The sequence below is a fragment of the Acipenser ruthenus genome, chromosome 3 (assembly GCF_902713425.1).
Source record: "Acipenser ruthenus chromosome 3, fAciRut3.2 maternal haplotype, whole genome shotgun sequence".
Taxonomy (NCBI): domain Eukaryota; kingdom Metazoa; phylum Chordata; class Actinopteri; order Acipenseriformes; family Acipenseridae; genus Acipenser; species Acipenser ruthenus.
In genome coordinates, this window is record NC_081191.1 from 95,765,000 (window position 1) to 95,792,299 (window position 27,300).

At 37.4% G+C, this 27,300-nt stretch overlaps 1 protein-coding gene across 1 annotated transcript; it reads right to left on the bottom strand.

The window, feature by feature from the left end:
* Positions 1 to 326: 326 nt before the first annotated feature.
* LOC117394929 (condensin-2 complex subunit G2-like) lies at positions 327 to 24,462 on the bottom strand. The gene is made up of 28 exons (XM_033993690.3): positions 24,257 to 24,462; positions 23,517 to 23,612; positions 22,639 to 22,830; positions 22,416 to 22,530; positions 21,429 to 21,586; positions 20,078 to 20,212; positions 19,901 to 19,995; positions 19,571 to 19,640; positions 17,858 to 17,944; positions 17,630 to 17,722; positions 16,666 to 16,791; positions 16,162 to 16,338; positions 14,225 to 14,377; positions 13,465 to 13,687; positions 13,033 to 13,136; positions 12,299 to 12,472; positions 12,106 to 12,176; positions 11,849 to 12,002; positions 11,274 to 11,447; positions 10,405 to 10,521; positions 9,839 to 9,985; positions 7,768 to 7,867; positions 6,852 to 7,042; positions 5,997 to 6,140; positions 3,060 to 3,163; positions 2,243 to 2,343; positions 1,119 to 1,221; positions 327 to 560 (listed from the first exon to the last, which is right to left on the bottom strand). The coding sequence occupies exons 2-28, from the start codon at positions 23,592 to 23,594 to the stop codon at positions 509 to 511; spliced, it is 3,438 nt and encodes a 1,145-aa protein (XP_033849581.3). The 5' UTR covers positions 23,595 to 23,612; positions 24,257 to 24,462; the 3' UTR covers positions 327 to 508.
* Positions 24,463 to 27,300: the final 2,838 nt, after the last annotated feature.

Below are 27,300 nucleotides of genomic sequence, written 5' to 3' on the forward strand. Positions count from 1 at the left end.
GTTTAAAAATGAATATGAACTTATTTTCTTTGCATTATTCGAGGTCTGACAACACTGCATCTTTTTTGTTATTTTGACCAGTTGTCATTTTCTGCAAATAAATGCTCTAAATGACAATATTTTTATTTGGAATTTGGAAGAAATGTTGTCAGTAGTTTATAGAATAAGACAGTGGTCTTATTTTGCAGTGGTCTCTTAATTTTTTCCAGAGCTGTCTGTGTATATATATGTATATTATATATATATATATATATATATATATATATATATATATATATATATATATATATATATATATATATATATATATATATATATATATACACACACACACACACACACACACGTATTTTTATATATATAAATTAGCATTATTCCTTTAATCATTACATATCAACCATGCAGAACAATGCTTATTTCATAGTAAAATCTATTTTGTTGTTTTCGGATTACATACATGAAACATTTTCTTAAACATAAATCCAAAACGCATTGTACACAAATCACATCACGGCTGCAAGATGTCATTTCCAATCTTAAGAGCCGATTCATATATTGCTCTGTAAAGAAAAGAAAAAAGCTTCAATTAAAAACAGGAAAACAAAAAGATTGTGTGTATGGCTACCACTGTAACCTGAAGTATCCAAACTTTACCTTAAATAGATTTTTAAAGGAGGCAATTATTTCCTTTAGCAGCAAAAATTAATATATTCACACCTGAAACTATTCCAAGGTTATTGGAAGTATTTTTTAACCTTGATACAGTGTCTGGAGGGCTTAGGAAGTCTGAGACCTAATCTTGATGCAACACTTGTGTCTAAGAATATAGATTTAAAAGAAGATTCACAAAACACAACCTGAATAGGATAGAGACATCTCTGCTAGTGTTTACTGAGTTTCAGAATGTGTAAAAGGCCAACCCCTCTTTTATAGAACACAAAACCAGTAGATTGTACTACCTGTTTGAACTATTTTACACAGGGCTCCGACAAAATAAAACACTTGTCCTAGCACTGCCAAATTGAGTTTCTTGCAACAATTGGGCAGGAATTTAAATGACTCATTTTACATTTTTTATTAATCAAGCACTGTTTCTTCCCCTGTAGTTGACACTTTACCTCTCAATGCTATCACTTGCTTCAGCCACAACTTCATAATACTTTTGCAGTTTGATATGAACGGAGGCTGCAGAACTCTTAATATCAGATCCTTTACATTTACCTAAAGAAAAGAAAAAAACAACAAAGTGCATTAAACGGTTTAAAATTGTGCAAACAAACATGTAATAACATTAATGTATTAGGTTATGCTATTATGTTCTAAGGTTTTCATAAATGTTATGACCAGTCCTTTTCAGAAAACCGTTTTAATTATTATTTATTTCTTAGCAGAGGTCCTTATCCAGGGCGACTTACAACTGTTACAAAATATCACATTACACATAAAGTATTGCATTATAAAAAGTATCACATAAAGTATTACATTATAAAATATCACATTACAAGTTATCATATTATAAAATATCACATTACAGAATATCATAATACAGATAAGCAGTTACGAAAGTACAATAAGATCAAATTCAAGCAAGAGCAAAATAAAGGATACAGTAAATTATAAGTAAGAGTGAGTTTGACTAAGAGCTATTAAAACTTATAGTAAATATTTGCTTATATGGGTAAAGTCCAGTAAGAACACGTAGCAAGTATCATAAATGGATGAGAATGATTTTAAAAAAGAACAAATTACAAAAAACCTGAGTATGGTTACCTAGAAGAGTAAAATCAAATACAATATACAGTAAGTAGTTAGGAGCAGTAGTTGATTGAGGCAAGGTATGGAGCAGTTCAGTGCAATTACAAGCTAATGCAAGCACTGGTACAATTGGGTGCCATATAGTCCAGTATGGGAGTTAATGCTGCCAAAACATTGGTGTGGGTAAAGGCAAAGGCAATTAACACTTATTTTAAAATCAACAGTTAATATAATTATTTAATGCTCATTAAGTTACTTGGGAACATTCTCAAAAGAATGGGGTGCACAAATAATGGGTTCAAATCCCAGCCATAAAGAGATTTCATTCTCCATTGCCCTTCAATACAAAGAGAGATTAGATTGCTTAATTGGGAGCAAGGTAAAGGATTAATTTTAATCTGTGGAATATTTCTCAAATGGCCAATCTATTATTTTTACACAAATCCAGACAAATGAATAGAATGCGGGATGCAAGGCATAAACTCACCCTGTCTGACCACTGTTAAGATGCATAGGACTGCAGTCAATCCAACGACGCCTTCCACTGCTTCAGAATCAACAGACTCATTTAACTCGCCAAGAAATGACCTAAAAAAAAAGAAATGGGAGTTGTTTTTTTTTATACAAACAAAAACAATGCATGTACACCACTATAAAGACCCTATACCAACGCATGTGGTCTGCATCACTGATATGGACAGAGGTTAAAGCAATGGTTCATTTTTACTAGACAACTGGTAATAAACTGAAGTAAAACAAATCTAAGAATAGAACTGTGTACAAAACATAAAGTTAATAACTCAAAGTGTACTGTCAATATGGAAGCCATAGGTCAATACCCTGGTCAGCAACACATTTAGAATGCAATGTTCACATAACCCTGTAAATGAGAAGTGACTACACCATATGGTTTCTGAAATACAGTAAGCCTTTGACAAAAAGGCTGTCAGGAAACGGTGAATGTTGCTTGTATGACACCCATGGTGAAGCACAACCTAGGGAATCACAGAATACATGTGTATATCAAAAAAGTCACACGACCGCAATCTGGCAACCAACACATGGCAGGTCACAGGTCAACATGAAGGATGCCGTTAGCTTTAGCCCGAGCAGTGTCAACTATACTGAAAATTAAGTTGTCAGCTTAAAACTCATACAAGCTTCCCTTACTGAGATGCTTAACAAGCACAGCAGCACAACAGCACAACATTGTACCATTTTCTGTAATATGATTTATTGAGGATTTATCATGAGGATGATGATGAGGATATTCTGCTAGAAATGTAAAAATCCTCTTCCTTTACCTGCTCAGACTTGGAGATTTCATAATAATTGCAAGTAATGTGCTTGAAAGTGGAGGCAGGTCTTGAACTGTCTCAGGGGGGGTTAGCTCCTCCGCATGCGAAACCTGAAACCAAATCAAAATCGTTGGAACAATGTTAATTCTACAGGCAAGACTAAAACAAGGCATTTTGTCAGCAACATACATACAGCATTCCAGTAAATCAGAATACATACGTAAGGACCACGAGAAAGCAGGTCACCATTTATTCAGAACAGCATCTCCATACCCATGCATTTCTATTAAAATCTACTTTAAATACCAAGTGAAAAAGGGTGTGGGAATACGCTGAGAGAGTGAGGAAGAAAGCCAGAGGGGTTGCATTTTATTGTTTCATAGCACACACGGAAAACAGTGCAGGTGCAATACCAGGCACCACCACCGAGCTCACAACAATGGTATCACCCGGGGGATTCTGCTGCTTCAGCGGGGCCATGGTTTACAAAATATAAAACAAAAAATGCAAAACAAACAATATTGTTAAAAAAAAAGATAATAAAATAAAAGGTGGCCTAGTTTGGCTGTGCTCTGCTTCCTCTAAAAAGGAAGGTCCCGTCCTGAAACGCTGCTCTAACTTACTTTTCAAACTAAACTAATACTTCTTTTATTTTAAGTTTTTTCTCCTTTTGGTAAAGGGCTCTGCAGCCTCTCGGTTTAACAAAACGTAGTTGTCCTTGCAGCAGAACAAAAACTAACTAAATATCTTGGCCAATCTTGGTGTCACTAACACAAGTATGTCATCATGGCCTGTATTTAACCCTTTGCGGTCCATTGTCGGACTGGGTCCGACGTTGCAATTATTCCTCACAGGTCCTTTGTCGGACTGGGTCCGACATCATTATAGCAACGCAATAAACGGATGTCTAGTGGTTTTTTCTCCGGAAAAAGCAGAGAAAACCATTCAATTGCCGAGTGGGAGCGACAGGAGCCAAGACAAGTCGAAAAAAAAAAAAAAAAAGCGTACCTCATGAATAGTCATACATGGTATCAGGTATCAGATAACGGGGACAGTCTGAAGTAAACAAGTTGGCTGACTGAATCAGCGCACAGAAAACACAGACATTTGCAGAGCTTTTTTGAGATGTTATAGTAATAAAATAATGACTTGGATCGCATTATTGAGGGGTTTGGTGATAAAACGAGTGATCCGGAGATGATCGATCGGTATGTACGACTATTACACCGTGTAACATTTTTTTTTTGGTTTGGTTCCTGGGTAGTAAGTGTTATTTCCTAATTGCTTATGCCTCAAAAGTATAGAAAATGGCTATTATTCCCCACAAACTTTGCTTTTGTGACCAGGACAGTGATATTTTGAAATTTACCTATTTTCCAGAACATTCCAGATAGATTCAGTGCTGAGTAAACTTGGAGTAACTTCTAGAACTTTCTAGAACTTTCCAGTAATATAAATACAGGGGCCTTAAGCCCACCAGTTCCGTTTAGTTCCAGCTGCCTAAGTGGATACATATCTGCATTTTTCTGAGATGGCATCAAGGTCATAGGAGACTTCAAAATGGTGGCATTCCTGATGGGTCTCCAAGGCGGTTTTACCAAGTTTCCCTGCTATCTTTGCCTTTGGGACAGCAGGGACACCAAGGCGCACTACCACAGGCGAGACTGGCCACAGCGGACCGAGTTCTCTGTGGGGAGGAACAACGTCAAGTGGGAGCCACTGGTGGACCCCCGGAAGGTGCTGATGCCACCACTGCACATCAAATTGGGCCTTATGAAACAATTTGTCAGAGCTCTAGATAAGGAGTCGGCAGCCTTCAAGTCCCTTCAAGACTTCTTCCCTAAGCTGTCTGAGGCAAAGGTCAAAGCCGATGTCTTCGTCGGACCACAGATAAAGAAGATCCTGGAGTGCAATGAATTCCCCAAGAAGCTCACTAGTAAGGAAAAAGCGGCTTGGAACAGCTTTGTCGCAGTGGTTCGGGGCTTCCTGGGCAATCACAAGGCCGAAAACTATGTGGAGCTGGTTGAGACTCTGGTGAAGAACTATGGCACAATGGGCTGTAGGATGTCCCTCAAAGTCCATATCCTTGATGCTCATCTTGATAAATTCAAGGAGAACATGGGAGCGTACTCGGAGGAGCAAGGCAAGCGCTTCCACCAGGATATACTGGACTTTGAACGCCGCTACCAAGGACAGTATAACGTGAACATGATGGGAGACTACATTTGGGGGCTGATTCGTGAAAGTGATTTACAGTATAATCGTAAATCTCAATAAACTACTCACTTCTAAATCTTTTGTAGTCATTTTTGTATTACTTTAGTATAAATACATGTTAATTTGGATTCATATGTTGTTTTTTTCTGACTTTATGTGAACGAAAAGACACAAATTCGCCCGTTTTCTCATTGGAAATAGGTAAATTTCAAAATATCACTGTCCTGGTCACAAAAGCAAAGTTTGTGGGGAATAAGAGTAATTTTCTATACTTTTGAGGCATAAGCAATTAGGAAATAACACTTACTACCCAGGAACAAAAATTGTGTTACACAGTGTTATTATTATTATTATTATTATTTATTTCTTACATAGGTGAACACTATAGCAAATGAAAGGGTGGGGCGGGGCTGGAGATGCCTAGTGAGTGCTTTGTTGATATGCAGGGCCATTTAAACCCGTTTGACTGTGAAAAAAAATACTTTTAAACAGCGCGTCTAAAATTAACTGCGCGTGTGAAAATTAATTAGACCTGGCGTGCCTGACGCAAAATTAATAAATGGACCGCAAAGGGTTAAAGTATGTAAAATTACTTGTCTATGAAAAGTTTCCTAGTTAGGGTGACCTTTGGCTGAGCAATGGCTCAGGCTAAGTTTAATTTCAAATGCACACAAGAAAGCACCACACTGAAAAAAAAACAACAAATATATATTTTTAAAAGCTTACCTTCTGCAAGTAATGGCTTAATTCCACAAGTACTGCAGCAAGAATGGTTGAGAACACACCATGAAGTACCAAGACATTAGCAGCATGCCAGTCCTGAACGACATTAATGAAATCTGCAAGCATCACGTGAGCAGAATGAAGCAACTAGAAAACAAAACAAGAGTAGTATCTTAAACATGTAGTAATATGTAATTTCTTGCAAGGGCAGGCAGAACTGTAGGAGCTCAAACCCCACCTGTCAATGTCTAATCCTGACCAGATAAACAGATGACTGCATCATCATCACCAAGGGAAGGGGATGCACATAATACACATTTTAGGGGCTCTGGAGTGGGGAATCCACCCGAGTGCAGGATGCGCCCTTTAGCCTGTAGATCGCTGGTTCGTATCCAGGCTGTCATTTGCCGACCATGACCGGGAGTTCCCAGGGGGCGACGCAAAATTGGCCGAGCGCTGCCCAGGTAGGGAGGGCTCAGGTCGGCAGGGTAATCCTCGGTTCACTGCGCAGCAGCTTCTTCTGTGGCCAGCAGGACATCTGTGTGTCTGCTGTGGAACCATTTGGATCTGTGTTCCTCCGACACTATAGGTCTGATGGCTTCGCTGTGGACCTGCAGTTTCGGAGGACGCGCGTGTCTGCCGCCGTTTCGCGAAGTCAGCGCGGGGGTTACAGCGGTGGACCGAGATCAATACATACAATTGCTGATTCCAAATTGGGAAAAAAATTGGGTAAAAAAATAAAATAATACATTGGAGAGGACTAAATTAAAAAAAACAAAAAAAAACACACATCACACATTTTAATTATAATGTCTCCTATACTTTAGATTTTAATAGTCTCCTTCTTAAAGGGCCTACCTGCAAGGCCTCTTCACGCTGCTTCCTCAGTCTGCGCGCAGCTGTTTCAAGGATTTTTTGGAAGACATTCTGGGCGATGTTAAGGAGAACCAGCAGGTCCTCGTTTTGGTTTTGAACAGTCAGGGCCAGGCAGTTCTCAGTAATCTCCTTGAGGACAGAGAGAAGCAACGGCAGACACATGTATCCCCTCTCTGTGAATGGGAGAACACACGCATGATAAACCATTGGACTGATGACAAAGACAGTGTGTGTGTGTGTGTGTGTGTGTGTGTACAGAGCTTGAATAATTACCTTCAAACAAATTCTTCCTTACCAGCTGGACATTTATAAAAGAAATGTACTAATATTTACAATAGTCATATGTTGTATTACTAAATCAATTACAATAATAATATCTTCATTTTTATATAGCCCCTTTCATAGTGGACCACCATCATAAAGCGCTTTACAGAGGTAGGCTGTGAACTGTGCATTATATGCAGAGTCACTTACAACAGGACATTGATTTAACATCTCATCCACAGGATGGAGCACAAGGAGGTTACATGACTTGCGCAGGGTTACACAGTCAGTCAGTCAATCAGTGGCAGGGGTGGGATTTGAACAGATAACCTTCTGGTTACAAGCCCCGGACTTTAACCACTAGACCACACTGCCTCCTATAACACAATATTCCTTCCTAAAATGCATTTTTATATACATATTTTAGCAAAAGTTATGTTTTATATATTACAGTATGTTAACATTTAAAAATTGCAACTATTATAAACAAATGTAAATGCAAATAAACTAAGATTACTGTTTAACCATTTTAGAGCAAATCCCAGACATTCATTAAAAGCAAGTTTGGAGTCCTTTCAAGTGCTGCATGGAAAATAAAACATATTTTCAAGCCTGCCATTAAACAAACACATACCCGCTTGCAGCACAGACAGGGAAAACTGTAGAATCTGTCCTTGAAACTCTGGGTCAGCAAGGCCAACCATAATCACATCTTTGCAAACGGTCAGACATGCCTGTGTAATAGAAAATTAAAATACTCCAATTAATTTTTCATAATTAATGTATTATGTGTGAATCAGTAAAGTAAAGCTCTTATAAATGGGCTATAATCTCAAGTCTGACACCCATGATTGTACTATAGAACAGGGGTAGGCAACCCTGGTCCAGGAGTGCAGTTTCATTGCAGTTTCAGTACATTAAAAGTGCTTTAGGAAATGTCTTGACATGACCAGGGGGCCTTCCCTTTCTGAAGGCCAGCAGAAACCTTTTATTTTTATTTTTATTGAGCACCACGGAGCGCGTTACTGTTCGGGTGACTTTAACCAGCATAGTATTACAGATTTATTTATTTAATTTTTTTGTTCTTGGTGGTTTAAAATAGATAAAGTATGCATTTTCTGTTAAACCATTTCCATTATCCCCTTGTATTGACAAGTGCATCCAAAGCCAACCTCTTTATAAAAAAGGAACTTGTTCAAGGAAATAAAATCTCTCTAGTGGCAACTGTGTACCGTTATCCTGTAAATCAAGACCTAAACATCTACTGTGCACCGTTATCCTGTAAATCAAGACCTAAACATCCACTGTGCACCGTTATCCTGTAAATCAAGACCTAAACATCCACTGTGCACCGTTATCCTGTAAATCAAGACCTAAACATCCACTGTGTACCCTTATCCTGTAAATCAAGACCTAAACATCCACTGTGCACCGTTATCCTGTAAATCAAGACCTAAACATCCACTGTGCACCGTTATCCTGTGAATCAAGACCTAAACATCCACTGTGCACCGTTATCCTGTAAATCAAGACCTAAACATCCACTGTGCACCGTTATCCTGTAAATCAAGACCTAAACATCCACTGTGTACCCTTATCCTGTAAATCAAGACCTAAACATCCACTGTGCACCGTTATCCTGTAAATCAAGACCTAAACATCCACTGTGTACCGTTATCCTGTAAATCATGACCTAAACATCCACTGTGCACCGTTATCCTGTGAATCAAGACCTAAACATCCACTGTGCACCGTTATCCTGTAAATCAAGACCTAAACATCCACTGTGTACCGTTATCCTGTAAATCATGACCTAAACATCCACTGTGCACCGTTATCCTGTGAATCAAGACCTAAACATCCACTGTGCACCGTTATCCTGTAAATCAAGACCTAAACATCCACTGTGTACCGTTATCCTGTAAATCAAGACCTAAACATCCACTGTGCACCGTTATCCTGTAAATCAAGACCTAAACATCCACTGTGTACCGTTATCCTGTAAATCATGACCTAAACATCCACTGTGCACCGTTATCCTGTAAATCAAGACCTAAACATCCACTGTGCACCCTTATCCTGTAAATCACGACCTAAACATCCACTGTGCACCGTTATCCTATAAATCAAGACCTAAACATCCACTGTGCACCGTTATCCTGTAAATCAAGACCTAAACATCCACTGTGCACCGTTATCCTGTAAATCAAGACCTAAACATTCAGAAGTAGAGGAAAAATTGTAACTGACAAAATAATGCTGATTATTGTTTAATGTTCATTAAATGGAGTTGCAATTCTAATGTATTTTGTGACAACCTAGTACATAATTCTCTGAATTAATAAACTCTCCAGTTTGTCTTTGTGGTAAATGTTTATTAAAGAAAGTACACCGTAAGTCATGTAACACCACTTCTTATTCCGTACAACTAACTTACATTCTTAACAGTTCAAAAGGCAGAATTAAGTTTGATACCTACTGAAGCAGTTTTTCTTGTAATTCAGCACATTCAGATAATCATTTTTTTTATAAAGAAGCAACTGATTTCAGAAGCCCTGTGTGAGCAAGTATCAGTGGAAAGAACAAAGTGACTGTGTTCATGGAAATATATATTTTGAGAGACTTTATACATTACTGTATATGGGTATTATACATTATAATACAGCTATGAATTACACACAAAGGAAGGGAGAAGATGAACATACTTCAACAGCCTGTTTTGCAACCAGAGTCTTCTGTTCTGACGCTTCATCTTCACATATTGGATTTATTAAGAATGGCAGCACCTTCTCAATTGTCCACGCAGCAGTGTTTTCCAGAAGTAAGAGGTAAGTCCTTTCATCTGTGTTATACTGAAACAAGTGTTTAATTCATGAATGCCGACTCTGTCGCAGAGCATTATTTTCTGCAACACATTATGTGTGCAGTTGGTATTGAAACATTTGACCGTTTACACCAAAGCAACGTTAAATCAGAAAAAAATATATAAACCCTTGGTCCCACCTTCAACCAGAAACTTAACAACATTCTAGTTCGCAACCTAGTAGGAGTACAAAGAAGCGATTCACAACATTCACATAATGGAGGAAGAACTGTTCTGTGGTTGGGACTGCAGCTTGTTAGGGCCCGATATTTTAATTATGACAGAAAAAAAAAAGATTTTGGCAAAGCAAAGATAATATTATGAGTTGCCTAAAATGTAAAATCTGTAATCAAACTTAAAACTAGGTATACCGATGTATATTTATTGTTTTAAAGGAAAACCACTTACTTTATGCTGAAGATGGATGCTCAGTCGACCATAAAGCAAAAAGGCCCTCAGAGCAGTTTCTTTGTCTATTTTGCAGGAGCCTGTCTCAGGTGAACTTATAAACGAGTAGAATACCTCCTACAAAGGAATGTTATATTTCTATATTATTAGGTATTTTAAAACAAACAAATTGTCCAGTTATATCATCCATTTTCATTGTGGATTGAGGTTTATATACGTCTTGGCGCAACGTGGCATAGACCCTACAATGTGTGTAAAGGGAAAACTGAACTGCATTAGTACAGCCAAGAGAACAGACTATTCCAACTGAGGGTTGTCAGAATCACAGGCAAGTCTTGTCATAAATTTTGATTTATGTTACCGTATTAAAACTATTAAGGGATGTTAATATGAACCGTCTGCATACAGCAAAGAGTACGATGACCGCCAGCTTAGTGCAGAAACTGCCAATGCTTTTTCACTGTACAATAACTAATTTTATGCAAACACTGGTTCCGGTTTGTCAAAATTGATAACTGTTGCATCCCTACTATTCCCTACTAGTCATTAAATTTCCACGCAAGTGCTGCAGAAAGGTACACAGAGGATTGTGATGAGAAATGCTTTTTAAAAGTTCATCTCAAACATACTGAATTATATTGAGATGCCAGATCCTTACAGGCGCATCCATATATCTTATATATTTACGGATATTATAAAAAGAACATCTGTACTAAGTTACATCAGAACTGGATGAGCAGGATGACATATGCAAGTACTATAGCTCAGTCACTGGGGATATGTATTCCACTAGGAATAATAATAATAACAACAACAACAACAATAATAATAATAAAAATAATAATAAAATATACATATATATATTTCACCTTTAATGCCCCAAGGGCTTTCAGAAGATGGTTTAATTTCTTCTGTGGTACAGCAAGCAGGCAGTCCCGATTCATTGTGTGGGTGATAATGTATTCAGCATAATCAAGGGCCAAGTCTGGTTTGGCTTCCACCACCTCCTGAATGCGCACTCTTCGCTCAGAGTCCCTTTTGCTCTGAAATATAGAAACACAGAAAGAAACACTTCAGCAGTGTGGAGTAGTGGTTAGGGCTCTGGACTCTTGACCAGAGGGTTGTGGCTTCAATCCCAGGTGGGGGACACTGCTGCTGTACCCTTGGGCAAGATTGCTCCAGTAAAAACCCAATTGTATTAATGGGTAATTGTATGTAAAAATAATATGTAAAAATAATGTAATTGTATGTAAAAATAATGTGATATCTTGTAACAATTGTAAGTCGCCCTGGATAAAGGCATCTGCTAAGAAATATATATATATATTATATATATATATATATATATATATATATATATTAATTCATCTCAATCAAGAACCTCTTGATTGCCTTGACCTAAAAAGTTCTATAGTGATCCAGTTTTTTTTTTTTTAAAACAAACCTGTTTAAGTGGCATAGCCTCAGTTAGCCAGTCTGTAATGACCTCCAGAACATGTCCAACTTGACCCCACTGGCAAAGGCAGTCTATGAGTGAAGAGTACTGGTTTTCAGTGGCTCCTTTTTCCAAGCTTCTCAGCTTTGAGACAACCCCGCAGCTGCAGAAAACACAGTCACCCTTACATAGATGCAAAAAGCAATGAAACTTAAATCACCTTACAAAAAGGGAACTTCAAATGCTTAGGAATTTAAATATCAGACCTGAAAGTAGGGACAGCTGCAGCAGGCATAAAGGAAGCTAGTAGAATTAATGGTACCATGCAACGATCCTCCTGTGGAGTGAAAACAACATTCACCCTTACTCTTGATCTTAAACGCAATGCACAATTCTAAATACTTTTGTTTTATTGCTATTGAAGAAAGAAATAAAAACTACTTGGACATTAAAATTTACCTTAAACACACGGAAATACCCCGGCAGCACAGATGCAAACTTGCTTGTTGTGTAGGCAAGGGCCTCTTTATTCATTTCTAGTGATTTGCGGATACTTCTCCAAAGAATGACCGTGATTTCCAGCAAGCTGGCCATGGAGGCTGTGTCATTAATGGACAGAACATGTTCCAGGACCTGCAACAAATTAGAAGTATGAAAGCTTTTCCACATTTTCAATCATTTCAGGTTTTGCTAACTGTGTATTGCCAGCAATACAAAACCAAATGAATAACTGCTAGATCACCTGGATCTTACTACTACTACTACTACTACAGCAGAAAGACTCTTTGGCTGATCTAGCCTTGGTTACATACAATGCATGCCTGGATGATTTATCATCCGTCACAGTTTTTCTAGCTTTGCCAAGACAAAAAAACTCATGGATCCCTGGAGTGTTGTTAGATAATGCAATGTTTTGGATTGCAGGCATGACTGAAGACAAAATATATTAAGTGACATCCTTTCAACAGTATGGAAAATCCAATAAAACCATTTTACTATTTTAATACAATGTAATCCAACTTAGATCCACACAAACACATACACCACAATTGTTGATTGCTTAACTTTCAAGTAGAGCCAATGGTTTTCCAGTAACAACAAAATAGTAATGTTCATTTCTTGTCTACTCTTTAACAGACAAATGTCAAAATATTCCTGAAACTTTTAGGGTTAAAGCTTTTCAATGTACTTACACTTGTATTCTCCTTGTTACTGTTTTCAACATCATCTTGGTCTTCTCTGGCTGTTCTCTGAATACAAGCATTTAAGCATCGGCGAATTGTGAGCATCAGCTTTGCTGCAATAAATATGGATTACTACATTTAGGTGGATTTTAATAAATAGAAGGAAAAAAACTGGTCTCATTGTGTGGCAGATCTATCTTATTATTCATGTGGTCAGACCATATTTGTGAGACTATACCAATTCTCAGGAAACATCTGCTCTACAAGATCAAATAGTTGGAACCAAAAGAGATTTGTTTTTCCTGCTTTGTACTATATACAGACTCTTTTCTGTGCAAGGGTCATGACATTTGACTGTGATGGTGTGAATACATGGAGTCATAGTGCTGTTACTGCACGTCCGCGCTCAGCTGAATGTACGCAAGGATTTTCTGCCCTCACCTATATTAGTAGGAGCAGTATGTTCGTGGGCATACTGGTAGAACTTTCTTGCTGCCATGGGATTCATCTGTATGAGAGTGACACAACGTTCACACCAAACTTCTTCTGATTGGTTAACAGGAAGAAAAGAGTTGAAAAGAAGGTTCACAATCCGCCTGCCGACTGGCCGGGAATCAGTCTCAAGCCGGGCCAGAAGATGTTCCATCGGGCACACTTTCCAAAACTGTAAAGAAAGAAAAAAAATCCATCAATCTATAGTCTAATCAACTAATCTTAGACCGCAAACAATTTCTAGCAAAACCAACCACACCTCCTATAGCCCATTCGTGTCCGGCGGGATGGATACATTTTTTAACATTTGCTTACAGGATTCTTAAATGTCCATGCCTCCCATGCTGCATCAAGCAGCGATTATCAGGCAGACAAACATGCAGTGTAAAAATAACAAACAGAGCAACAGCTCATAACACTGACAATCATATTCAGAATCTGATACAAATGGCAATTTACAATACAGGACAAAACCGACCTAACCAACCCTGGAAACCCTACAGAGATTCTTCATTGAAACTCGAAGGGCTAAAACCATAAAAATCAAACTAAAAGGGATAAAATCATCTGCTGAGGATACCAGGTGCTGTCGTTTAAGAAGTCCTTATTTCCTTATCATCTTACATGTCAGCTAGTTGTTATTTGTGACAAATGTTAGTCAGCTAGTTTTTATTTGTGACAAATGAGATCCAGATCCTATTCATCTTACCTTGGCCGCTCTAACAGCTTTAATTTTCTGTAGGAGATCCACAAAGGCCACGCGCACCTTCTCTGAATTGTCATGAAGGCTGTTTTTCAGAGCTGGCAAGAGCTGCTCAAGCAATGGGTGGCTTAGCTTGTTTTCCGTGACCATTGCCATGCACTACAAAAATTATTCAAAGGAAAAAAAGACCTGGTAACAAAATACATTGAATTAATCTACATCAGGGGTGTCAAACTCAGTTCCTGGAGGGCCGCAGTGTCTTTCTGGCTTTCATTCCACCTGAGCTCTCAGTTACTCAATTGGTCTAATTGTTTTATTAATTGGACACATTTAATCAATCAATATTTTATATAGCACCTTACTGCCTTTCATAGTGGAACACCAAAGTGCTTTACAAGATACAGTAAAAAAAAACAACAATGCATAACACTTCTCTCCAAGCCTCAAAATGTTTTATAGGTAGTGTACCTTGAATCAAGTGCATTTTTAATCAACAGCTTTAAAAGACCTTGAAAAAATATTAAAGCATGTCCAACTGAACAGATAAATCAATTAAGTTAACGGAGAGCTCAAGTTGGAATGAAAGCCAGAAGGCCCTGCAGCCCTCGAGGACTGGAGTTTAACACCCCTGCTCGACATTAAGTTAATGCAAAAGGACCAAAAAAAGTAAAGGTTTTGTATTTAAAAAAATAAGTCCATGTTTCAAATGGACAAGGCTCCAAAAATTGATTTACACCGGGAAGGCAACATGCTTACAGCAAGTACAGTTTAAACCACCAGAGCATACACGTTTTACATTTTAACAACGTGGGACTTATTATAAATGCTTTCAGTACTCTAAAGCAGTGGTTCTCAACCCTGGTCCTGGTGACCCACCTGGTTTTTGTTCCAACCGAGCTCTCAATTACTTAATTGAAACCTTATTTGAATTAATAATTTGCTTAATTTGACTTTAATTAATTAGCTTACACAATGTTGGAGAATTCAAGTTCCTTATATAATTTTATATTTAACTTGAAATCTCCAACTCTTTAAAATAAGTAAAAAGCTCTGATTAGTTATATTAAGGGTTCAATTAAGTAACTGAGAGATCGGTTGGAACAAAAACCATCAGGACAGTGGGTCCCCAGGACCAGGGTTGAGAACCACTGCTCTAAAGATATCTGAAGTGTTTGATCTTCCTCGGTTCAGTCGGGTTCAACATTTAAAATGGGCAGGAAAGGCAGTTAAAAGCTTTATTTAGCAATAGGAGTAGGCCATTATGAGCCAAGAATTTATACGCCATATGAGTCACATAGGCCATACCTGAAGACATCAGAATGCTTGAGAAAACAAGGGGAAATGCAAGCGGGACATCCATGGAAACAAATGGTTGGACATATGCAGCCTCTTCAAATATAGATATTCACTTTATTGTGGCAATCTTTGTTTTAAAAGCTATACATTTTTTTATTTGTATTATTATTATTTTATTTTTTACCCCTTGAGTGATTCAAACAACTCTGTTCAAGTGCAGGGATGGAAATAAGACTGATTGCATAGCACTTTCTCCCATTCCAGGTTTTAATACAAGCTTGATTAGCCACAGTGCATAGGTAACAAGCTCAGGTGTGTCTTACTAAACTCATAGTAAAACCATCAAACTGCTCTGCAATGGGAGTCTTATTTCCATCATTGAAGTGGCCTGTGATTGTAGCTGCTGAATTATAGTCTATTCCAATTCTTGCTAAAACAAATGACCCACTCAGACCTGGACCATGCCTCACAAAAAAAGAACACACACACACCAATCAGATCGGGCAACTGAATGAGAGAAAAATCCACTAAAATATTGCTGTGGGGGGTTAAAAAAATTTAAAAAATAAAAGTCCATCCAGACTAATACTAATAATATAATTATTGTCACACTAATAATAAAGATATACAAGAAAGCTCCAATATACCTTAAAGACAGAACAGCGGACATCAGCAGAGCTTACGTCAGAAGCCAGGTCAATCAGCTTTTTAAGGAAGTCTGTAAGGATGGTGGGGGGGATCATGTCCCAGTACTTGGTAGCTATTCTGCATACACCAAGTACCCCTGTCGAACGAACTAGAGGCTGAGGGTCTTCAAGAAGACTCTGAAACAAGGAGGTAATTGTATGTTTCCCGTGCATTACCTGCCAACTTGGAAAATACATTAATGCCTATATGCTTTTGCTCACAGGAGTCAATTTCATGACATTTAAAACAACATATTATAAGGCTCCTGTTTTTCCTTCCAAAACGCAATTTCATTAGCACCAAAATTGTCATCATACAGTAAAGCAGAAACAAACGAAGACAGTTTTATTTCCTATGACTACAGCGTAGGGGGATCTTTACAGTATGTTTCCTATTCTCACACTTCCTATGGTTTAATTTTGAATACTAATAAGCTGCTGCCTGACAAAAACCAAATGACTTACAAAAAGCACTTCGAACTGTCTCTGGATTTCACTGTCCATGACCTCATTATCGAAGCTCGGATCTCGAACAGGGAATGCTTCAGTGAACAACAAAGCAGCATTTGCACGGACTTCAGAATTCCTGGCCTGTGTGTTGCATCGGAATGAAATACAAATGGTAAAACAAGTGAATTTAAAATAAATGAAATAATAAACAAAATGCCTACAGCTGACACAGACAGTATTGTTCTGACAGAGAACTACATTTGCTAAAACCAACATACGTGACACACACACTTATTATATACCAATACAAACATGGGTATTGATTGGGTTTCCTGGGCTTCATTGAAAGCTAAACAAGCCATGTTTAATTGAAAAAAAAACTTCCTTCCACCTTTCTAGTATTTCTGAAACACTGGATTAGTCAACTATTAAATACTGTATAGCTTCATTATTTATTTTATTTTTTTAAAGCTAGTAATGCAACCCACTTCAGTCAAAAAGATGGAAGGGCAAACACGGCCCCATGGCTTGAATAGGATTCTGTCTAATGGCTTTATTTAAAATAAAAATCAAACTGTTTTCATGATTGTACTGTCACCCTTCATAAAAAATATCATCCAAAGTCAGGGGTATTCAAAACTGTTAAATATTTACAGTATTGTGCCATGTGGTATTCCATGATTTTATTTATTTTTTGTCAGACTGCACCACAGGACAGTTCAAATGTTTGAGGTATTTTGTCTTCATCTTGAAGTATTGTGATTTGTGTTTTACAAAAACATGCCTCTGAAACTTCAAAATTCTATTACCATCAGAATTTTGTGTGTAATAAAAGCAAAATATATGGTGGCACTAGACACTCTGCTGCCTCACATTTTTGACATTGTTTTTCTCATTGGAAAAAGTAGGGCATCTTCTGTGTACTTAATTTTCAGTGTACTTCGGATTTGTTATGTATAAAAATCAGTCTATCTTTTACCTTCAGCCCCCGCCATAGAATAGGCTGGTATAATCTGTATAGCATTTCTTCTACTCCTTGGCGATGCTTCTGTTTGTGGAAGTAACTCAGAATCTGCAAAGGCATTAATGGCATTACTGTCTGTCTCCCAAAATGTCCGGTTTAGCGAGGGACTACTGCATGTAATATACATGAATTTCAGTACAGGCTCAAAATGTTCTTTAACAGGAATAAAGGGAATGATACTACCTGTCTCACTTTGGAATGAACAGGGGAATTCCTATGCAGATGAACTCCATGGTGCATTAAATCTTGGATGCAGCCATTTTCAATTTCCTGAAAATACAACTTTTATATATTAGAACCAAGGTAATAGGTTGGTGATGTTAAATGTCATTCAAAACCAAAGAAAATTCCACTGTCTTGTCTAGATAATGTCCAAAAACAAAACTAGTATTTTAGTTTTAAGCACTGTTGTTCGTTCTTGTCTAAAGCCGAGGGGACACAAGTCTACATGTTGCTAGAAAAATGTAGGAAGGGATACTTTCTTTGTAAAAAGAGATGTACAAGTGATGTAAAAAGTCATGTGACTAGCTTCTTTGCTGGCGAAAAAACAAAGAAAAATGGCAGAGAAAATGATTGCGAAGCCAGTGTGGGATATTCTGAGAGACTCACCTATCGGTTTCTTTGAGGGTGATTTTTTTTCAATTTTTTTCATTACATAATAATAATAATAATAATAATAATAATAATAATAATAATATATTTATTTTTTTATATAGCGCCTTTCATAGTGGACCACCATCACAAAGCACTTTACAGAGGTAGGCTGTGAACTGTGCATAATATGCAGAGTCACTTACAATAGGACATTGGTAGTATAGACAAGTAAGTAAGTGTTCATTGGTCCATTCCTGGTAGTTAAAGACCAATTTGTCAGTAATGCCACGAGATGTAGTGGAGCGGCATTAACGTCGACGAAATTATTAATATTATATTCCTTGAAAAAAACAATTTACTATTATGAACCACTTTAAACATAATGTTCTCAGTGGTCATTATGTCTCAAATAAAGGCTTTCATTTGATACAACTTAACAGTAATGGATAAAGTGAGTCCTACTTAAAGCCATTTGAACATTGCAGTTCAGCAGATGCAGCTTGCAAACATTGTTAAACAGTTAGCTATATCTGATTTGCAGAAAAAAAATCCTCACCTGGCATAAATGGGAATTATGTTCAAAATAATATAACACAAAAAACTATAACCACATTTCAACTTCACCCTATTTACAATTAGTTTTATTTACCTTCAAGCCAAAAATAACAAATTCAGCACAAAACTGATGAGGGTAATGGTAAATATTACTAGTACAATCCTACATATACACATAACAATAGTTTATTTTATTATATTGAAAAAAAACACTAAATAACACTAAAACTGATGTACTAATGTTACAACGAGGACTAGGCAGTATTTTGTATGTGGATGGTCACGAACACAGCTTTGAACCTTAACAAAAATGTTATCAGAAAACGCTGTCATCTTGAAATGATCATAAAAATCACATCACAGCTAGAACAATTGCCAGCAATATTGCTAACGAGCCATCTTGCTCTGTGCCTAACATGTGACAATAAAGTGACAATTGTTATACTGGCAATTATCCTGAAATGAAACTGGAAGCGGCAACATGTCACAAAACAGTTCTTACAGTATGAAGGAAAGTAGGTCTGTTTCTGAAATGCAACAATGAACAAACAGAGAGAACAGAGCCTCAGTATTAAAACAGATAGGTTTGTCTAGTTTAGTTCTTCTGAAATTTAGAGCATTACTGAAATTGCACCATATTGTCCATGGAAATTCTAAAGTTACAGCGCTTGCACGACGATGATCTGACATGCAATTTAAATTGTGTAGCACTAGATACGGGATGACAGTACAGATATAAGCTCATACCTGTAAAAAGACTCCAGATGCTTTTGTCCATGCTCTGAAGTAAAGTTCTGCAACATGGACTGTAATGGATCTAAACGTATGGAAATAGAAATAAAAACAGGACCTTTGATAAATGTAAAATTGACACATTATGATACAAATATTAAAGGCAGATTTACAAACTTACATCTTATACACATCATAAGAATCAGCATCTTGGAGTGTTTCGCTTTTTCAATGACATGTAATTCTTACCCTACAGCTTTTATAAATGTTATAAAAAGAACAGAAATAAGAGAAAAACTGTTACATTACTGGTTACTGTAGCCCAAACCCCTTTATCACACCTACTTTGGAAAAAACTGAAGTTGGTTTCTAAGAGTTCCATGAATCATCTTTATAAAGCTCACATTCCAGGTGAAGAGGAAACTCAGAAACCTTCTTCCCTAAAAATAGAAACATACTGATGATGAGGATGAGCATTGATGTGCCTGAAATAAAGAATGGTGTATCTGGGTGAACACTTGCCTCTTCCCTTTTGATATGGTTCACACTCAGAAAGCATTGAAGCAGCATGTCCTTTACTTCACTGCTGTCTTCAGAGTCATAGTCAAAGCTGAGCAATGCCTGGTGGAGGTTCCACAGTCGCTGTATGTCTGCAGCCTTAAAACACAAAGTACAAGGATAAAAATAAGACTCCCATTGCATAGCAGAGTGATCCGCTCCTGGTTTCACTAGGAGTTTAAGACACACCTGAGCTTGTGACCTATACACCGTGGCTAATCAATGGCTGAAACTGCTATGCAATGAGTCTTATTTCCATCCCTGAAGTAAAATCACATGGATTATGCATTGTTTTCATGAAAGAAAAAAAAAAGAAAAATAGTTAAATTAAAATGTTGCTCAAATATTCATCAAGCAGAAGTTATTGAAATTGTAATTCTTCTGCAAAACTGTATTATTTTGACATCCATGTTTCAAATAGATGTTTTACACCATTGTTAAGAAGAACGTTCATATATATATAGCATGTTCATACAAACAGTTCCTAAGGGGTAATATCAATAGCAATTACAGCATCTTGCATTGAAAAGAGAGGAGGGTGTGCAGGCCTATATTTTTTGGTTTGTCAATTTGTACTGTTAATTTAAAAGATTTTCAGATTATCTATTCAGAAGAACAGACAGAACATCATAGAATCATACTCTCCTAATATGGAACCAACCTGGCTGCTTTAATGTTGAAATTGAATAGACCATTAGAAAAAAAGTATAAAGGTTTTAGGGTAAGTTGCTGTCATTTTTTTTACTTTAATTATTTCTCAGTCTGATTTAAAATATTGAATTCATGACTTGTCCTTGCAACGCTGTACACCTTTATGTTACGAAATACTATTTTGGGACATGCTGTTGTATTTCAAATAACTAATGTGAATATACATAGTACAGACTGTCACTTGCATGAATATTTTTATTAGAATGATCTTGGCTATTAAGACAAACCGAGTTACACAAAAGCATGAGCACCACCCAGTGGTGTTTACTGGGCAGTACAAGAACACACAATTGCCAAATGTTGCTTTCAGGCAATATTTAATGTTGTTGTTTATTTATTGATTTATTTATTTTACTTTATATTACTGTACCATGCCCTGTTTGTCCTGTTATGAAAACTTAATAGGAGTTCAGCTCCTTTTTTAATTATGTAACTGAATTTCAACAAAATTCAGGAATGATATGTACATCACACAAAAATATGACAATGTAATATGTGTCTTTGACTTCTTTGTGCTATAAAATACCATAACAACTGGGATTGATAAAACTAGACTGATAAAGGAACCCTGTGATAAAATCATTAAATCAAGATTGTACTGTACCGAATTCTTAAGTAAAAGACTTTTTTCCAAAAGCATAAGAAATGCAGTTTTTCCAAGTTCTTCTTTTCCTTCCAGTCCCTTTTCCCACCAAGACTCACACAGTCGCTGGATTGAAATTTGCAAAAACAACTGAGATTTAGGCAAAGCATCTAAAATACCTGAAAAGAAAAAGCAAGTACTGGTAAGGAATTCAGGACTATTGTACAAAAGCTAACATAACGATGCGGTCAATTTTCCAAAGAAGTTTTAAAAGCTCAAATAAAAACAAACAGTCATAAAATTATAATATAACAGTGGTGTGTGAATATCGGTATGTACGTATGTACTATATTTCTGCTTATGTATGTAAAATGAATGTCTAATAGAGAGAGACTAATGCATGAGGTAGTGTGTGATATGAGAATTTAATGCCCACTACCCCATGCAGTATTTTTTATACTCTCTCTGGTGAACATTTTTTTCTGTGTTGCTTGCTGTGGAATTCCTTTCAGTTTGACAGCTAGCTCTGGGGTAGCGCTCTGTTGCTGGTGTTAATAAGCGAGCTGGGTTTCAAAAATTGCTCACCAGTTATAATAGACTATCTCACCAAACTACGAACATTCTGAATTCATGTATAACTAATTACATCTGTACTTCATAATAATAATCTGTTACTCTACATGTGTGTATTAACTGATGATGTTAGTGAAACATTTGAATAGAAAGAATTAGAAAATCATATGCTTTTTGTTTGAAGGCTGCGAGTGCATTAACTGAAGCTATTAAGGTATCACAAATGTATAGCATGCCATAACTATTAGGGAGCTTGGTCAGCATTACTGGAAATCACCTGACAACAGAAGACCACAGCCAATGTGTCTTGGCTTTGTTTTGTAAAGGAAAAAAAAAAAGAAAAGATTTTGCTGTGCAACTTTGAAATGATAAACTGTCACCAAAAATCCATATGGATTAGTATTGTAAATAAATAAATAAATATAATATACTCACCATTTAATATAATGGCACATTCTAGCAGGGCCCCATAGGTCACATCCTCATCAATTACACGAATAGAAGCACAAGCTACCATAATCACACCTTCAATCACTGACATAGTTTGTTTCTAGAGGGGGGAATACATCAATATATTAAACAGGAAAACACATGGATGTTAATACTAAAAAAAGGCTATGTACAATTAAATATGAATTCAGTAAGCACAAAACTTTACCAAGTCGGCTGAGCCCTCCACTTCCATTTCATCAGCACTGTCTTCATCAATCTCACAGTTCCACTTCTCCATGGGAAACTCCAGTAAAACATCTGTCAAGAGCTTCCCCAGATTCTCCCATAATTCCTCTTTCTGCTTTTTGGGAAACTCTTGAAGCAGCTCATCCAAATCAAATGGGTCTGAACGGTCCTTCTATAATCCGAAGAAATGAGGTATCTAAACTAAAGCACTGTGGTCATGTCTCATCTGGATACATGTGTATAAATCCCAGTGGTGTTTATTTTAATTTGTACTATACATTATACTGTATAAATAATTGTTTTTTTAAAAAAAAAAAGAAATAAGAAAATGTATATCTGTCTTAAAACATTTCTCATGTACAAAAACAGTTAGACTAAAGGGTCCAGCCACTAAAGATGAGATAGCTACAAAAGGGGATAAGTTATATAAAGGTTCAGCCCTCATGTTGCTACCAGTTCCTAAATCAATAAACAAACCAATTGTGTCTTGTTTGCCTTAGACACTTTTACATTATAACATTGTATATATAACTTCACCTCTTTTGTAGATATCACATCTTTATAGGACTGGACCCTAATGATAACTTAGCTCTTGAACAAGTGAAATATTTCTGAACAGATTGTATGCTGGACTGGACTGACTGACTGACATCTGTCAATGATATATAAAATTGCTTTAATAAATAGACTATAACATGAGTGGAATCTTACAGTATTTTATTGTTTAAACTGGACTTTTCTTAGTGAAAGGTGTATGTACATTTTCAATGTGTGTTATATATAAAACGTTACTAAAACAAGAAATCAGACAAACAGTTAATCAAGCACACTGTCTTAAAAATCAATACAAGCACTTACACTGAGCTTTACAAAGTTCAAAAACTCCTCCACATATTCTTTGCTGACAGCTTGTAAAAAGGCCTCCCGTTTTGTCATTTTTAACACCCAGTGCTCCTACAGATATACAGAAAAACAGGCAGCATGTGGTTCAAAACTCACAAAGGGTAACAAAACACAGTATTGTACAGTTATGAAGTGTACTACCGCTATAATTATAACCAAGAATAGGGGTGACTCTCGGATTTATACCGGATCTGTAAAAACCTAAAACTTTCCAAGTACTAACGATTCAAATTAAAATCGTGTTTGTTTAGCATCACATACAGTACAATTACTCTCCATTGAGCTGTGGTTTTAATAAGACAATTATAAAAGACAGAACTGACTTTTGTGGATAAATCACTACAGTAGATGCATGCGCTAGAGTGACTCCATGTCAAATAACACAAACATGACGGATGTTTGACAGCTGATCTAATTTAACAATAGTAAAATGCACAATATTTTAACATTGCCATACTGGCAAACATTAAACTAGCACCACCTTAAAACACGTTTAGATCGCCTACTCGCAAGAGCCACAGTTAACCCACTTTAATTAAAAGACTGTTTTGCTAAAAAGTGGTAGTATGAGTAATTTTATTCAAAATTTCACTAAGCGCGAAAACAGTACGTTCACTTTACTTTTTTCCTTTTTCTGTTAAATTTTCGAAAGTTTTACGTTAAAAACCATAAGGATCGCAATTATCGTTACTTACCTGGGATATGTGCTTTCTGCCAAAGCTTTGTTTTTTTATTTACTTATCCGGACTATCTTATTTCTCGGTTGTTTCCTGAACTACGGTTTGCAATGCGCGCGCAAAATTAAACTTTGCGTAAGTGCACCCAGCCCAGAGGCGTCTCTGTGGGGGGCCTTGCGCGCGCAGCTTTAAAATACGTCATCACTGTAGCCGTGATGTAGGCATGACTTTGCTTGATCAGGAGTGCAAGTCTCTTATTATTCCCATTCATAAATACCTGAACAGGAATCACTTTTGAGTAAATCCAGTACAACGTGCACATAAACATAACCCTTGAATCCTAACTTCTGAACACTGTAACTAAAACGTCTAGCAGTTACCTCTCACGCTGAACTGTATGCACACACACAAACTAATGTGCACAATACAGAAGGAAACGAGAGCCTTGCAGAAGTTCGGAACAGTTGCGCCACTGAAAATGCATCCATCTGCAGCGAAATTTGAATGTCAAAAAACGTTGTTTTTTTTAAATTATTATTTTCCAACAAAACATACTTTAGCTTTATTTTCAGACGACTGTGAACGAGCCAATAATTAGTAAAACAGCAGTATATCCAAACATTTTAATAAATCAATTACCGGTATGTAACAAGATGTATGAGTTTGATTAATAACTTGATTTAGTTAATATTGAAACATACATCAAAGTACTCAATATTTTAAATGTTAATAGCTAATAGTCACAAAATCCTATTCATCATAGGCGTCAATTGAATTTTTAAATGAATGTTATCAAGTACATAAGATAGTATGAAAACTTTTCTACAAAAGAAAAAAAAAAACATTCCAGCACCTCAAAACTGAGCCCTGGTACAAATGCGTTCAAACTCCTGTAGCTGCCTTTTTGGTTCTTTATACTTTGCAAAATGTATTCTTTTATTATTATTGTTATTTGTTTATTTAACAGGCGCCTTTATCCAAGGCGATTTACAGAGACTAGGGTGTGTGAAGTATGCATCAGCTGCAGAGTCACTTACAACTACGTCTCACCCGAAAGACGGAGCACAAGGAGGTTAAGTGACTTACTCAGGGTCACACAATGAGTCAGTGGCTGAGGTGGGATGTCAACCCGGGACCTCCTAATTCTTTGATAGCGGATTCGACATTTCTGCTTTGATTGACAGTCCTCCAATACTGCCTGCTACACTTTCTTTTTCTACAGTTTCAGCTGCGCCTGCTTTTCAGTTTTAATAGAAAAAAATATATGCAGACTGTCATAGCTCCCGCGGCCCACCTTTGGGAACCCCTGTTCTAACTGATAACACCATGTAACAATTTTATTTTTATTTTTTTTTGTTCCTGGGTAGTAAGTGTTATTTCCTAATTGCTTATGCCTCAAAAGTATAGAAAATGGCTATTATTCCCCACAAACTTTGCTTTTGTGACCAGGACAGTGATATTTTGAAATTTACCTATTTTCCAGAACATTCCAGATAGATTCAGTGCTGAGTAAACTTTGAGTAACTTCTAGAACTTTCTAGAACTTTCCAGTAATATAAATAGTAGTATAAATACAGGGGCCTTAAGCCCACCAGTTCAGTTTAGTTCCAGCTGCCTAACATATCTGCATTTTTCTGAGATGGCATCAAGAGGCTGCAAGCATCCGGCAGACGCATTTTGCTATGTCTGCGGCCAATTTATCAAGACAAGAGCGAAAAAGTACTCCGTGGAAGCATCTGCTAAGATGTGTGAGGCCTACAAGGCATATTTCGGCATGCCTGTCGGGGATCAAGACAAACCCTGGGCACCTCATTTCACCTGCGAGCACTGCAAAAAAACTCTGGAAGGTAAGATGGACAATTGTTGCTCGGAATTTTATGTTATAAAATTTGTTAACATTTTTTAAATTGTAAAAGTTTTTAATTTTAAAATTTTACAATTTTCAATGTTATTGAAAAAATATATCATATATGAAAAATGTTGCGAGAATCTCTTACACATTAGTCATGGGTGAAATAAATGTATTTTTGTAGGATGGTACAGAGGGGAAAAGAGAGCCATGAAGTTCGCTATCCCAAGAATTTGGCGGGAACCCACTGACCACTCAAGCAACTGCTACTTCTGCATGGTGGACCCTTCCAAACGTCGGACTGGCAAGAATGCACCTGCTATCACATATCCGGACCTTCCTTCATCCATCACCCCGGTGCCACACTGCCATGAGCTCCCCGTACCCACTCCTCCGGAGAGAGAGCAGCCGTCTTTAGAAGAGAGCAGCAAGTCAGAGAGCGAGGAAGACGTTGTAGATCCAGATGACAATTTCAGAGGTGGAGCTGAGGAGAGAAACCCATACTACCCCAACCAAAAAGACCTCAACGACTTGATTAGAGATCTTGGTCTCACGAAGTCCAATGCCGAGCTTTTGATGTCTAGGCTCAAGCAGTGGAACTTGCTGGATGAAAGTGTGCAAGTCGCAGATCAGAGGAAGCGTCACCAACCTTTTTCCAGCTTCTTCACCCGTCAAGATGGGCTCTGCTTCTGCCACAATGTGACCAGTCTGTTCGAGGCAATCGGAATCGCCTGTAACCAGAATGAGTGGCGCCTCTTCATTGACAGCTCATCCAGGAGCCTCAAAGCCGTGCTGCTCCATAATGGTAACAAGTACCCGTTTCTTCCCCTGGCTCACTCGGTGCACCTCAAAGAGGATTACAACAGCATCAAGACCTTGCTGGACGCCTTGAAGTATGATGAGTACGGCTGGGAGGTCATAGGAGACTTCAAAATGGTGGCATTCCTGATGGGTCTCCAAGGCGGTTTTACCAAGTTTCCCTGCTATCTTTGCCTTTGGGACAGCAGGGACACCAAGGCGCACTACCACAGGCGGGACTGGCCACAGCGGACCGAGTTCTGTGTGGGGAGGAACAACGTCAAGTGGAAGCCACTGGTGGACCCCCGGAAGGTGCTGATGCCACCACTGCACATCAAATTGGGCCTTATGAAACAATTTGTCAGAGCTCTAGATAAGGAGTCGGCAGCCTTCAAGTACCTTCAAGACTTCTTCC